The sequence below is a fragment of the Python bivittatus genome, unplaced genomic scaffold (assembly GCF_059951505.1).
Source record: "Python bivittatus isolate LINGU-HERP-01145 unplaced genomic scaffold, Pbiv_v1 ctg000590_np1212, whole genome shotgun sequence".
Taxonomy (NCBI): Eukaryota; Metazoa; Chordata; class Lepidosauria; order Squamata; family Pythonidae; genus Python; species Python bivittatus.
In genome coordinates, this window is record NW_028277086.1 from 8,183,777 (window position 1) to 8,198,432 (window position 14,656).

The 14,656-nt window shown below is 41.8% G+C and overlaps 1 protein-coding gene across 2 annotated transcripts in view; it reads left to right on the plus strand.

Moving 5' to 3' along the window:
* ZFAT (zinc finger and AT-hook domain containing) overlaps window positions 1-14,656 on the plus strand; it is a 142,450-nt gene that overhangs the window by 64,246 nt on the left and 63,548 nt on the right. For both annotated transcript variants that reach the window (XM_088148946.1, XM_088148945.1), the window contains exon 4: window positions 10,704-10,877. In XM_088148946.1, the coding sequence (XP_088005072.1) occupies window positions 10,704-10,877 (174 nt within the window). The remainder of the gene's footprint in view (window positions 1-10,703; window positions 10,878-14,656) is intronic.

The following is a 14,656-nucleotide window of genomic DNA, read 5'->3' on the forward strand; positions in this document are numbered from 1 at the left end:
GATGCCCAGCTGGGATCTTGGATCCTGGTACTAGATCAATAGGGCAGTTATATGGTCGGTGAGGTGGTAACTGATCTGCTTCCCCTTCACTGAATACATCTGCAGTCTTGTTATTTAAATGGAAGGTCATGAAGCGTCTCTCCCTCTAGTTCAGCTGCTAGACTCGCAGGAAGGGCTACCAGGGAGCTGTGGCAACAGGGGTCAATGAACATTATGGTACCAGTGGGCCAGACAGTATGAGTGTTATGAATCTCTAGCCATTCCAAACTCAGGACAATGCAGAGGCTAAATAAAATTCAACCTCTTCACAGTGAGTCCCCAGCTGCATCTGTATTTTCTCAGTTGCCCAAGTCACTGGTCCCGATGATAACATGCGGCCATCAGTGGTCTCCACAACCAGGAGTGGTTGAATGGGATGCTTGGGAATCCCCTGTTCCTCAGCAAATTTTAGGTCCATAAAATTGGCAGTAGCCCCTGAGTCAACCATGGCCTGGGTTTCCAAAGCAGGCTTCCCCAGTGACTTGAACAAAACAGAGACCACTAGGTGCTTGGGTGGTATGATACCTGGAAGTTGGGCTTGAGCTGACAGAACTTGTCCCCAGTTTAATAGCCCACCTAAACTGGATGGGTTCCATTTCCCAAGAGGCTAAGTTCGGTTTCTTGGCAGGGCATGTGGCTGCTATATGTTGCTGGCCTCCACAATACAAATACAGCCCCTCTCTATGCTTCCATGCCTTCTCAGCATCTGTCAGTCAGGGACGGGCACCCCCAACCTGCATGGGTTTTTCTGTAGGGGTTTTCTCCAGGCTCTGCATGGGCAGAGATGCTATAGGCTTGACAACACGCTTGTTAGCTTGGGCTAAACTTTCACTGTGGTAAACACCCATATATTCTAAGGCACAGCTGAACTAATTCCTGCGTTGTGTCTGGACATTCAGTTCTTGCCTGGCTCATCCACAACTTCATTTGCTTACCCTTCCTGAAATTAGTCCATAAGTGCTGCTTCATGCCAGGCCAGATCTTGGGAAATTAGCCAGAAAGCACTTACATATTCAGCCACTAAACTGCGCCCTTGTTTCAGTTCTCGAATTTGGCAATTTGCAGGGTCAGCTTTGGTGGCTTGGATCTGTTGCCTAAATTCAGCAAAGCCATCCAGTAACGGGCTCTGTTGGGTTAACAGAATGGCCCATCTAGCAGCATTTCCAGATAAAAGTCTGATTACAAAGCCAACTCGATGCCGGTCTGTTGGAAAATCTTCCTCTCACAAGCCCATATACAAATTGCATTCTGCCCAGAAGGCAGGAAATTGAGACAACATCCCATAATTCTTTTCTGGGCAGGCAATAGGACATTTTCTGCACTGGGGTGAGGGTGCTTCTGCGGCTGCTGCTTGTAATGCTTGCATCTGGGCTGTGAGTAAAGAAACCTGCTGAGTCAGCTGAGCATTCTTGGTGGCAAGTTGCTTCATGCTGTTTGTTTAAGTTCAGCGTGGCTGTTAGCAAAAGTTTCACTCCCCAGTCAGCTGAGGGTTAATTGGGCTGGAAACAAACTGTCCTGCCTCTGGTTTCAATTACTCACTCATACACAGTTGCTATGGTAGTTCACAGTTTACTCAAGGTCAAGTGATAGCAGAAGAATGTAAACCAAAACAGAGTCTCTGACAGTAGCTTGCCTGAAATATTTATTTTTTTAACAGGAACATGTGGAAGAATAGTCCAAAATCAATCCAAGGTTCAGAGAGCCGGGTCAGGGGGTCCAGAGGTCAGAATTTCATGGGCAGAATCCACACACGAGTGTCACACAAGAGCCGGAGATCAGACAATCATTTCCAGCGAAGGAACATGGGTCAGAGCTGCTGCTTAGATCAGGCTGTAGCCAGCTATCATTAATCAAGAGATTTACTCCCTTGCTTGGTGAGGACCATAATAGACCTTCGCTGCTGTACTCTCTTCTCTACACACTGGGCGGGGACTGGGTGGCCTTAGGTCATCCTCACCTGACTGCTCCAGCTGTCCAGGTGGTGCCTGTGTTTAATCAGCCTCAGGTGATTCCTGAGTTGGTGTTCCTGAGACTGACATTCCACAGGTACAGCTGGAGCAGCAGAGTCAGATTCATCATCTGATTCCTGGGCCCGGACCATGACAGTATTGTAGCCTATATACAGTACAGGGTGTTGGATATTGTAAGCCATGCCTTGGGTTGATTTCTAAAAGATGCTTTGGAGCATGTGGGTGCATGGATATCAAACCGGTCTCCAACTCTGCGCAGCTGCCTCTTTGCCTAGGATCGCACGGCAACACAGAGGCAGACGTGGGCCATATTCCTGCCCCTGCGTGCTCTGAGCACTTTTGGGGAATCAAGTCTGAAGCGCCGCACAGCCTTGTTAATATTGGGTCATCTGGCTTTTTCATTTGTGACAGCTAAGATGCCCCTTGTCGCTTCTGAATGTTTCCGAGCAGGAACATTCATAATGCTTTAGTTCTAATTGGGTTTAGCACGTTCGTTTTAAAAATAAACATTCTCTCCATTACTGAAATGAGATGTACCTTGTCCTGTGTGCTTGTTAAAAAGATAAAATGTGTAAAGTAGTTGCTGGGTTTTTTTTGGTGAGGTTTTTGTTTCGTTCATTTATGTTTTGTTTTGTTTTGTATTAAACATAGATTGTTAGCAGGCTTTTCCAGCCAAAATGACTTTCTCCTTTGCTAAAGGAATCGGCATCTCTATTCACTAGTAAAAAAAGGGGAAACTGCTCATCTGACAAAAACATAGCAATCCATTCCGTGCAGGATAGGAAATGATTTTTCTTTTTGATCTCTTCAACCCAACATAATGTTTTGGCAAGGAACTGAATGTTGGAAAAAGCTGATATAAAGGGGCTTGGGACTTTGTCCATCAGCAAGATAAACCCCCAACAACTGAACAGAATGGGATCAAATTTGGTGTGGGGGGAGAAGCTGACTGAACAAAGATTAAGAGTGAAAATGGGCCAGACCTAGCTGGTTATTATGGAGAAAGAAAAAAAAGCCCCCCCCCCCGGGCAGCAGCTTGGAAGGCTGCTGAACCCCCCCCCCACTCTCAACCCCTTCTCTTTTCTTCCTGGCCACATGATCCAGAAGAGTACATTTATTGCCCACCCAGTGCCTCCCCGTGCACTCAAATACACATAGATGTATCACCAGGGGAGAACAGAAGCACACAGCTATGTGTGCCCTTGTAATAATTCAAGCAGCTGTGCTCTGGGTGCCTTCCCACACGGGGTTTGGTGCAAACCCCTGGACTGACCTGGTGTTCCAGGCTTACCAGCAAGGAAGAGCATGCAAAACATCAGAAGCTTAATCTAGAAGTCAGTGCAGTTTGAACCCTCACAGTGCCTAGCTAGTGCCTTTGGGCTGTATTCACAAGGTAGGGAAATCACTCAGAATCTGGCTTCTGGAATTCTTTCCAACCCTTTTACCGGCAGCAGCTATAGGAGGTTCTGTGTTTGTTTCTGCATAACAAAGTAGCACGCACACATACACACTTTCTCTCCAGGGGCTAATCAGTATGCTAATGTGCTGCCTGTGTTTACAAGTGTGTCTATGAGGATGTAATCAAGGTGAGTGTGTAAGTACTGTCTATCTGTGTGTGTGTGTCTCCAGCCAAGTTCTAGCCAGGGAGCCTGATGAATAGGATCTCTGGGGAAGAAATGTTCCAGGGAATGCTGGGATGGGTGGCAATAAAAAATGAAAAAATGACAGAGACTGTAGTTCTGCTGGTGGTGGTGGTGGTGGTGGTGATCATCATTTGAGTTTAGGGACAATGGCAAGGCCTTGTTTTCTGACCTGGGGGTGGGGTGTTCTGAATATTGTATTCTGGTTTTCCTCATTGCTTCCTGATCTGAATGTAATGCCACATCTGCAAAGTCATGATGTGAGGAAAGACAATGGGTGTGTACATACAGACATTGTCAATGGGGACAGAATCCCTGGAGACAATGTGGAATTTAGTGATGAGCTCCCTACGTTGTAGACCGTTACCTTTAGGAACACCTTCTTCATGTGGAATCTGCCTGACTTGTGTGGTCTAATAGAGATAGGATGCTCTGACCACATACCCCAAAACAGATCAAGGAGGGAACCTGGGGATTAACCTCCTTTCTCTGGAAGAGCTTGCCCTCAAACCTGGGTGTGCCACATCTTGATGATGCTTTGGAAGATGGCAAAAATAAGCCTTTGGACTTGTTTGATGCCAGCTATACGTTTATAGTTTTTAATAGCTTTGTTTTAATTCATTGGTTTTATGTATGGATTTTATGATTTTATTGATGTTTTATGTCATATGTTGTAAGCTGCCTAGAATCAGAAGAGTAGTGGGTTACAAATTTTGCCAAATGAATAAAATAAATATTGCTCACCACTTGTATGTCCCATTCCTGAAATTTAAATGAACTATCTTCTCTGATCCAGCAGAGGGCTTCCTACTTTCTGACGAGCATGAGATGTTGCAGTTGTAGATTGAAAGCTGGCTTGATTATAGGGTATCGCAGGAGAAGAACCCTTCCCTTAAAGAGCTGTAGAACCGTGACTCAGTTGTATTTCATTACTAATTTTGGGAAACTTTCATATTCTAGGTGCAAGATTCTGTTATTATAGCCTATTTCAGTCAAGTATACAGTAATTCTGCTCTTCTGTGAATTGGTTTCCTGATCTATTGTGCCTTGTAGGGCTGACATCTATCTTGCAACTCTGATTGTGCTTCTCCTTCCCTCCTTCTTACACACCAGGTAGTCAGGGAGGAGCCAGCCTGGTCCTCTTCCTAATACTCTCTCCCTTCCCAGGCGTTACTCATTGTTTAAATCATGGTTTCTGAACACGTGCCTCTGGGCCATCTCCCTGGCTCTCTACACCTACAAACATAACTGATAAGCGAGCGTCATGCTGTTAACACTGGCATGAATTGAAATATAATGCTGCAGAGTTTAAGGTTCAGAAATGATTGTCTTGAAATACAACGTTTTCACCACCCATAAAACTCCATCATGCGTAAAGTCATGCTTCACATTCTTATGCCAGTTAAATTTCAGGTATGTTATGAACATACATGCTGATTTTATAAACGTTTTATTTGAATTCATAAGGCTTGATCTCCAGAAGCTGACAGCACTTTTCATTCGCAGGCAGAAGCTGATTACTTTAAAGTTGTTTTTGAATGAAAATGCAGAAATTTAAAAATGAGATTTATTCATGGATATTTATTTATTTATTTATTGCTTCTGTGCAGTTGTTTGGCTGAGGAGTATTATGTACAGGCTGTGTTTGGCTGTGGAAAAGACATGGAGTTAATATGTACTTCCCTGTTCTTCCTTAATTCTGTTGAGAATATGGATGAGTTTAGCATCTGGCCAGGCAATTTAAATCTCTTTTCAAAATGTACTGCTTCATTTTTCCCTAATACTTGACAATGATGCCTACGGTTTGCAATCCAATTACAGTTAGAGCCTGGGGAATTTGCACATCACTACTCCAAATTAATTTGGAATGATACATTTGAACTCTTGATATAATGTTGACTCTCAAGGTGAGCATTTAAAACTTAGGTTTAGAACTTGTATTTGCTTTTTTGTTCTTTTTTGTCAGTGTTACATTTGGAGCAGGACTGACGCATGTCTGAACTGAAGCTGGAAATATATTTGCATGTAAGATAATACACAGAATGGATCCTATATAAGAACTTCTGGGTGAAGGCAGTACATATTTCTCTGTCTACTCTGTGTGTACCATTTCCTAAGTGCAAGGCCACTCATACTTCTGGTCACCCACCACTTCCTTTCGTGGGATTTTTTGTTGATTCTTAGGCCTCTAATGACTGCTCCCTTTGAACACATCAGAGAGATACCAATTAACGTTATTACCTGGAAGACAGACTTTCTGTGGTAACCATAGTTTGGGCTAGATGGTTGGGAAAGTAAGGGATCTCTCCATGAGAGGTGATCTATGAAGTAGGTACTAAGTTCAGATCCTTGTTCTATGTCCAAGGTCAATTCCAAATTCCACCAAGCATGAGATTGTGTTCACCAGTTTTTCCCCAGACCTCCCCTCTGAAACCCACATGGCACAAGATAATTTAGCAGAGTGCCAAGAATATAGCTTGCAAACATATTGGATGGCTAATAATCTATTTGTCTTCTACAAAACAGGTAACCAGGGAAAGCAAAATGTGTTGTTCTATTATCAGGAGATGGGTCAGGGAATTCAATGATTTTGCATATTCAGCCAGTAAGAAACATCTCCCTTACTGCATCATAGTTTACTCTGCTGGGGGGAGGGAGTGACTCTATCAACTGCTCTTAACAGCAGGAGTTCTGCTAACAGACATTTCTAACATCTGTGTTTGTTGAAGATGTAAGATAGATAAGCTTGACTCTGCAGCTGTGGTCCTTGAAGACACAGTGCTACGGAGGATGTTTTAGTCTTTACTGAGCCTTCCTGGAAATAGTGCTATAACATCCCTTTCCTGTCAGCTCCATCTTTGGTGACCAAGAATGATAATTGGACTTATCATGAGGTATCTTTTCAGTCACTGAAAGTTGAACTTGAGAGTCCCACCATGCCAAAGGGGACAAAACAGTTCATGTACCTAATGGTCAAATTGTTAATACTCTTTCACTGTTTGCAAACAATTATACAGGTAGTCCTCACTTAACAACCCTAATTGGGACTGGAATTTCTGTCACTAAGTAAAGTGGTTCTTAGGCAAAACATCACGTGACCGCAATACTTAGTGACAGAAGTTCCAGTAGGCCTGGTTGTGGTTGTTAGGCGAGGACCTCATGCTTCTCCTGAAGAGAAGCATTGGGCAGAGGAGGCAGGGCAGTGGTGCGGGCAGGCTGCAGTTCCCCAGGCGAAGGTGGTTGTGTGAGCAAAGGTGGCTGTGCGAACGAAGGTAGTGGCTGTTGCTCATAGCTGTCGGCGCTGTGCAAGGCTTCACGAGGCCTCGCACAGTGCTGACAGCCACCACCTTTGCTCAGGGAGCCACTGACACTGCTGCCCTGCCTCCTCCACCAGCTCTATTCTGCTGCCTCCTCCCCAGCTGGGTCCAACAAGCGCCCTTCAGCAGATGAGGCTCCGCTGCCCTGCCATGCTTGCTGCGCATGTCCTGGGGCTGTGCCCTGGCCCTTTGCCTGGATCCCAGGCCAACAGCATGAGGAAGAAGACAGTGAAAGGCAGTGGGGGTGGCAGGGACAGGTGGTGGAGTGCAGGGTGGCCAAAAGGGCAGAAATGGGGGGGTAGGCAGGTGGGGGGATTTGAAGCTCACACTGTGGTCATAAATGCAGGCCAGTTGCCAAGTGTCCAAATTTTGATCATGTGACTGGGGGCACTACAACAGCCATAACTTTGAGGACTGGTTGTAACTATCATTCAGCAGTGTTATAATTTTGAACGGTCACTGAACAAATGGTTGTTAAATGAAGAGTACCTGTACATTATTTTTCCATTGTCCTGTTTTCTTCTTGCAAGCTATTTTGTTGTAGCAATGAATTATTCAAGAAGTTGAACTGCACTCAGATGAAGTTGGTAGATTCACCTGAGTAGCATAGAAGGTTCAGGTTTCCAGTACTGTATAGGATAGGTAGTGGTCTTAAGTGCCACCTTCTAGCTCCCAGGTGAACATTTAAAGTCCAGAAAATGTTAGCATTACAGCAAAAGTTTCAAGGATCAAAATACCTTGTTCCAGCTGCAGGACAGACAATTCCAAGGTCAGAACAGCCCTTCTGAGTTCAGTGGGCCAATATCAGATCAGACAGTTCCAACTTCATTGAAAATTGTTCAACCTCAAAACAAGCCCTTCTGAGTTTCGATTTGTAATCTGAATCACCCATGTAGAGGTCAAACCGCTTCTGATAAGTTTAGAATATTTTTAATGCAACATCCGACCAATAATTTTCAAGGTAGGAAAATTTCAGCTTCTTAGCATTTTGCACAACTCTTAGACAACAAATTTGCAATTGCCTAGCTATTATACTCTACCCTATGCTCTTTGCCTGCTGGGTCAGCAAAATGATTGATTTGTCTGATCAGAGTTGAAGCTAAAACAGGAAAAACAGCAACTATGATCTAGGTGCTCAATTTACCCTCAAAGGGACCAAAACATTCAACAAATGGTCCATTTAATCAAAACCTCTTGAGTCGTCACCGTGTGTTTAAAAGAATCTTTGGGTTTGTGCAAAAATGATCCAAGAACTTTCCCATTTTTAAATCAAAATGATGATCACTATTAAAGCCAGTGCTGGTTTTAAAAAAAAAGAAAAGAAAAAGAAAAATAGCAAATGCACCAAAGAAGAGAGAGTTCAAAGCATGACAATTAAGAGACCAATATATGTACTAAACATTCACCTGGGACCTTCTCCAATTAGGAATGCATACTAAGCAGCTGAGTCTCTAATTAGGAACCCCATACAGAAAATCTTGATGGCTCAAACAGTCTAGCTTGAAATGCTGTTGAACATAGTGATTCATGTCTTTGACAGCTGCCTTCATCATCAGTAGAGATGCAAACATCCCGTAAATGCCATCTGAATACAGACGCAGCACAGCATCAAATTACTCTGTGCACGCAGCATTGGATTTAAATCACATAAATCTGGATACATGAGGTCAGTTTATTAGTTTGCCAAATCAAAGTGCCAGCTGTTCAAACTGATTGCTTAATGTTCCTTTGCAAAAGAGAGCAGAAGTGAAGACTATTCATCTCAATCAGGCTGTTGCAAGAAGACGAATAAAATGTTATTGCACAACATTTGTTTTAGTCCAACCTTCCCCATCCTGATGCTGTACAAATGAACTGGGATTTTCCTGGCCATGCTAGCTGGAAATTATGGGAGTTTAGGACTATCGTAGCTGGTTATCCCAAACAGTTTGCCAGGGAGATGGAAGATAGTAAGAGTACAGTTTTTGAGCAACAATGCTCATTTTCAGGGACATGGCAATATACGCGCATCAGCAACATGATATTAGATGCCCCTTTCAGCCCAGTGTTCAACCTGATTAACAGTAGAGTAGAAGAACTCTAATTACTACTGAGAATTGATTTTATACTCCCAAAACTAATCAGATTTGCTGAATGCCCTTTGTCCAGATTGTATCTTGATCAGATTGTAACTTGTTGAATGCACAATAATTCATAATGAGAGAATATTTGGATACACTAAACTATCCCAATACTGTTTTTTCTAGATCTAACGTTTGTCCAGCTAATGGGCAATGGAGATAACAGTTGCAAAGCACTTGTGAATTATTTAGCTTAAATTCTTCTACCTGTAGACCACAGCAGTTGGGAGATGGGCCTTTTGTTCCAGCCTCACATTTCTTCTACTCTGTTACTTGCTTTTGAACAGGTTGTTGTTGGGAAAAGCGTGCATTGTTTGATAGTGGGAAAGGGATTCCTGCATTGCCAATCTTTCTGATGGGATAGGTTGTCCTCAGTTTATAGACCATTTGTTTCTGAAATGCGTTTTTTCTGCCTCTGGAAGAAGGAAGTGTCTGTCATTTCATAAAACCAAACAGACAAGTCGCTTGCTTTTGTGCTTAATCTGTACGATTTTACCTTTCAACCACACTTATTTGGCACACACAGACTATCATGTTGTCAACACCTTCACAAAACCCAGCAGACTGCACTTGCTGACTAATTTTGTCTGTAAGCGCCATTGCCAAATAGATTTGTTCCACGTGTTAAATGAAACCAATTTCTTTATATTTGCACAGCTGTTAGACATTTACCTTGGTCTGCCTAAAAAGCTGTGTTTCACCTCGAGAATGCAGTATTATATACAAATAACCAATTATGCATGAGAGGTGTCAGGATTCAACTATCTCTCCATTCTGGTCCATTTGTTTCACTTCTCTTAGAACTACTTAACTAAAAATGAATAAGAACAACCAGTGAAACCCTTAGCAAAGTAATTGGCTTAATACTGTTGCTAATTGCAAATAAATGCATTCCACAAATTAATGAACATTGCTGGTCTTAGTGTAGCTTCAGCATGAACATCTGACTAGTGGGAAGAGAAGCAAAGAGGGGCCGTGTATGTATGGCTCAAGCAGTGGGAGATCAGAAATGATAGGATGATCACGTGCATCATGAACCTTCTGGCTTCCCCAATCTCTTGTACAGTGGTACCTCGGGTCACGAACGCTTCTGTTCACGATCCATTCGGGTCACGAACAGCACTGTTCGCAAAATTTTGCTTCCGTTCGCGAACTCCACATCGGGTGACGAACAGGATCCGCAGCCATTTTCCCTGCCGTGACACGTGGTTGTGGCTTCCTGTAGGGAGGGGGACTCTCCCTCCAAACAATAACCGCCTCCCCACCTGCCTTCCTGTCCTCCACACCTCAAGCGAGGTTAGCGTTCTCTCTCTTCATAGTGTACTGTACTGTACTTTGTGTCATATTTTTGTGGTTTAAAAAAAAAATACATATGGTTCAGAACGGATTAACCGTATTTACGTTGAACCTTATGGGAAAATTTGATTTGGGTCGCGACACGAATTAAGTTTGTGACCCGAGGTACCACTGTATTTGTTGTAGTAAACTGTCTTCTGTGTTTTGCAAGTGTTTCTTTTTCAACTAAACAATAGTGAAGCTCACCATCCTGTGGATGGTAAATATAAAAGAAAACTACTCATCATTCTTTTGTGTTCTTTTTTGATATTTGCTCTTTAGGTAATGATTCTGATGTTGACCTTGACAGGAGGGAAGATGAGCGAGAAAAACCACCCAAGAGGCAGCGGGTACAGAAGACTGAGAAAAGCCTTTTCTCAAAAGAAGCAGACCAGGGCTCAGGAGCTAAGAATCCTATTATAAGTGTGGTTTTGACAGCCCACGAAGCAATTCCAGGTAACCTTAACTATTTGTTTCTGGGGGAAAAAAAGGAGATTCGACTTAAGATAAACAATAAGATACAGTCATCAACGATCTAAATCAGGTTTTGCATTTCTTTCAACTTGCCATAAAGATGATACAGTTTTACCCTCATGTAGCATGCAGCACGGATGTAAAAGAATCTGTATTCCTACAGTGGCGTTTCAGAATACAACATACAGCTTTTGACACAAGAGTTGGAAGATTTTGCAGAATCATGGAAAAACTGGGGCTCGCTTCCTGTCTGCTCATTAGAATTGCAAAGTGGAAAAATTGAAATTATGGATGGCAAACTTAGTTGCCTGTAAATAATACAGAATTCTAGATTGCTGAACCTTGGAGCTTACTGTGAGTTGTGAAATAATGGTGTGAAGATCTGAAAGGGTTTTCTAACGCACGTAAGCTTTATTTCTTAGATGGCAAAGGTTTCTTTTTATTTATACATCCAGAACTCCTTCATCATCCTAAGATTCTACGGCATTCACTTGCATAAATATTTGCAGTTCCTTTTTCAAAAGGATATGTCCTATTGTTGTAACAATAGGATTGTTATATTATTTATTTAGTACCTTTTTTGCTGTCGTAGCTGCAAGCTTTGCAGGCTTTCTGATGCTTATCAGAATCGACTTCTACTGATGTGCTCATACGTATTTAGGTTAATTGCACAGAGCACAGGAACTCTGCATGGGTGATCTGGTCTAGGTGAGGTCTTAAACCTTAGCCAAAATGGAAAGACAGAGTCTGATGCTACAGCAAATCCTTTCTTTCTGTGTTGTGAAAACGTTGCCTTTTGACTGCACGAAATAATAATATTTCAGTGCTAGGAACAAAGGAATACTGTGGATTTGGATTATAGATATGGGCTTCTTTTTATCAACTGTTATTCTATGAATGCAGTGGAAAGATTGATGAATGTGATTTCATGTGGTCAATATATAATGATGAAAACTAGGCTGAATGATTTTTTTTTATTTGCAATATGTCTATTGTGGTTTTCTTCTTCTTTCTGTCTCTTTTCATAATAAGAATACATTAAAATATTATCTTCCTTCCTTCACTTGGACGTTGTGCAGTGGTGGGCTTCGAGCCTGCTAGTCTGATGCTTGTCATTTCATCCCAGCAATTTTTAGCAGTCTTTTAGACAAGAATTGCTTCCCCTCATGCTGATTATAGCCCCATAGAGACATTGTGTAACTGTTTTCTCTGTGGAGCTTCACTAGATTGCAGGAAGGAAGAACAAGGTTTATTTTATTTCATGTGATTCGGCTGTTGGCCTATACAACATAAACTCTCCCATCGTCTTGCCTTTTACTAGTATAGGTCATCAGTACTGTATGCTGAATAGAAAAGCAGTTCACCTTAAAGGCACACGTTGTGCCTTCACATTCAGTAACAACTTTTCACCAAAGTTGAACATACCTCACAAAAGTCATTTTCTTCTGCAGATCTTATGTAATAAAATTTTAGTAGAAGATGCCAGGGAAGCTTTTTATTAGCTGAAGGAACAGCAAGTAAACTAATATTAGGAGTGTTCAGGATATTGAGAGGACTATCTTGCACAGACAGTGTGTCTCTTTTTTAAGTGGGATACTTGAAAAACTCTGACATTAGCTCCTTTACATTAGGTTCACAGCACTGCTTCTCTTTCTCGCAGATTCTTTTCAACAGATGTGGCTGTTTCCAGGGTGGAGAAGTGAGATACACTTATTTCCACCCATTAAAGTGAAGCAACTCTTTATTAAAAGTAATACCTTTAAATTACCTACCGCTGTTGACGTGGAAAGTAGCAGCAACCTACCCCTCCCCCCAAAAAAACCCCCAAACCTCCAAACCATGGAAGCATTCTGCATTGAAAGCCATCCAAAATGAAGGTAACACATTGCTCTTCCCATATGATACAGGATTAACATTTTATGTGCATCCCTTAAGAAATATGTTCCTGTTTTCTTGGGTTTATCTACCCCAATCCAAAATTCCTGTATGAGTTGACTTCTTCTGCGGCCTACCCCAAAATCCATGACCAAAGTTCATCTGTCTCTGGAATTAGAGCAACTTTTAGAAATTGCTGGGCTGCATCAGTTTCCAGGAGGAGGAGGAAGACATGTTGATTTGTAACAACTGTACAAATACAGTTCTGGCTGCCTAATCCTGCCTTTGTGGCTGTTGTATAATGGGTGAAACTGACTTTGTTGTGCTACTTCTTATTTGAGTTGTGCTTTGGGGCTCGGTGAAAGTTTGCCCATTTTTGTGTATAGTAGTGTGATGTTTGCAGGCTTTTAAAATTCTATTTAGCAGACTTGTAGGTAGGTAAACCTGACTTACTTATGCTCCAAAGAACAAAAAAAGACCTGGAAAAAAGGGGAAAAAATGCACAAGTTCAAGAACACAACAGCAGAAAAATGTTTCCCTTTTGGACCTTATGTTCTGGTTATGTTAAATCTTGTAAATGCAACCTCAGCGTTCTTCCTCTTGCAAGAAGGAAAGTGTTTTTTTTTCTTTAGTGTATGATCACTTTAATTTCATACATCTGTAACATCTTCATTTCTGTATCCTGTTGTCTGTTTCCTTCTATATCTAACTATCAGCTTGGTGCATCTTTGGGACAGAAGGTATTCCTTTTCACCAGACTCACATTCTTTTTTAACCAGTCCTCTGTTGCTGCTGCTTTCTCTCCAGCCAGCCAAGTATCCTCCCCTGATTTTTAAAATACATGCTTTTCAGATTTATTTCTTTTTTAGCGTATTAAACAAAAGAAAGAAAGGACCATTCTCCATATTTGCCCTGTACTCCATTGTTGAAAACTCCAACATTGAAAACTTAAATATATGTTACTTCTCTAAACAAATATAGGTAAAACTAGTTGATGGACAGAAAAGAAAAGAAAAGAAAAGAAAAGATGAGATGGCCTACAGAGAGAAAGCACTCACTATTGTTTATCAGACAGCTTCCTATTCTATTCTAAATGTCAGCTTTCAGCTTTATCTTTTTTCCAAGTCTCTTTTTCTCATGTTGTCTTCCTAATTGTTTGCTGCTCAGTTCTCTTTGCTCTGTTTCTTCACTGTGGCCTTTGTAGATAAGCTCTGATGCTGAAATTAAAATATGACACACTATTGTTCACATTTCAAGTTTGATAATCTACTGCAGCACAAAAATGGTGTTATTCTTCAAGAAAAAAGTTGCTCATTAACTAAGATAAGTTGTTACTTGAGCTGAGCTAAAACTCAGCAGAGGTATATTCTAGAATTTGGGTGATAGTGGAGATGAGACATTAGCAAGAAAGAATTGGTGAATGGATGAGAAGGAGCAACATTTAAACATACCTTGGCTTGATATTTCTCACCAGCAAATATTCTCAAGATTGTCCCTGCCTTCTATCTAGGTTAGGTTTGCTTCTAGATTCAGAGTAGGGCTGTTTGTAGGGGAGGTGTTAAAGATTAGTCTGGGTATTCAGAAGCTGAAGAGCTTGACCAGTTTGAGCCTCAGCTTACATACAGGAATTAGCTAAAGACAGTGTCCTTAAGGAGACACAGCTGTCTTCTTGAAAGAAAAAGTGTGGCTCAGCCCATTAGTCAAGCTGATGGGCTATATAAAGAGATGGCTTTTGTGACTGGCTTTTTGTGTCAAACAATGTTCAAATTTCCTCCTTATGGCTTTGTCTGTATGCTGTTGCATTGCCTGGTGGACTGGAAATGGACTATGCTTGATCTTGACGATCCTGAGATTTGTCTCTTCAAATTCTTTCCCAAAGTAAGCTT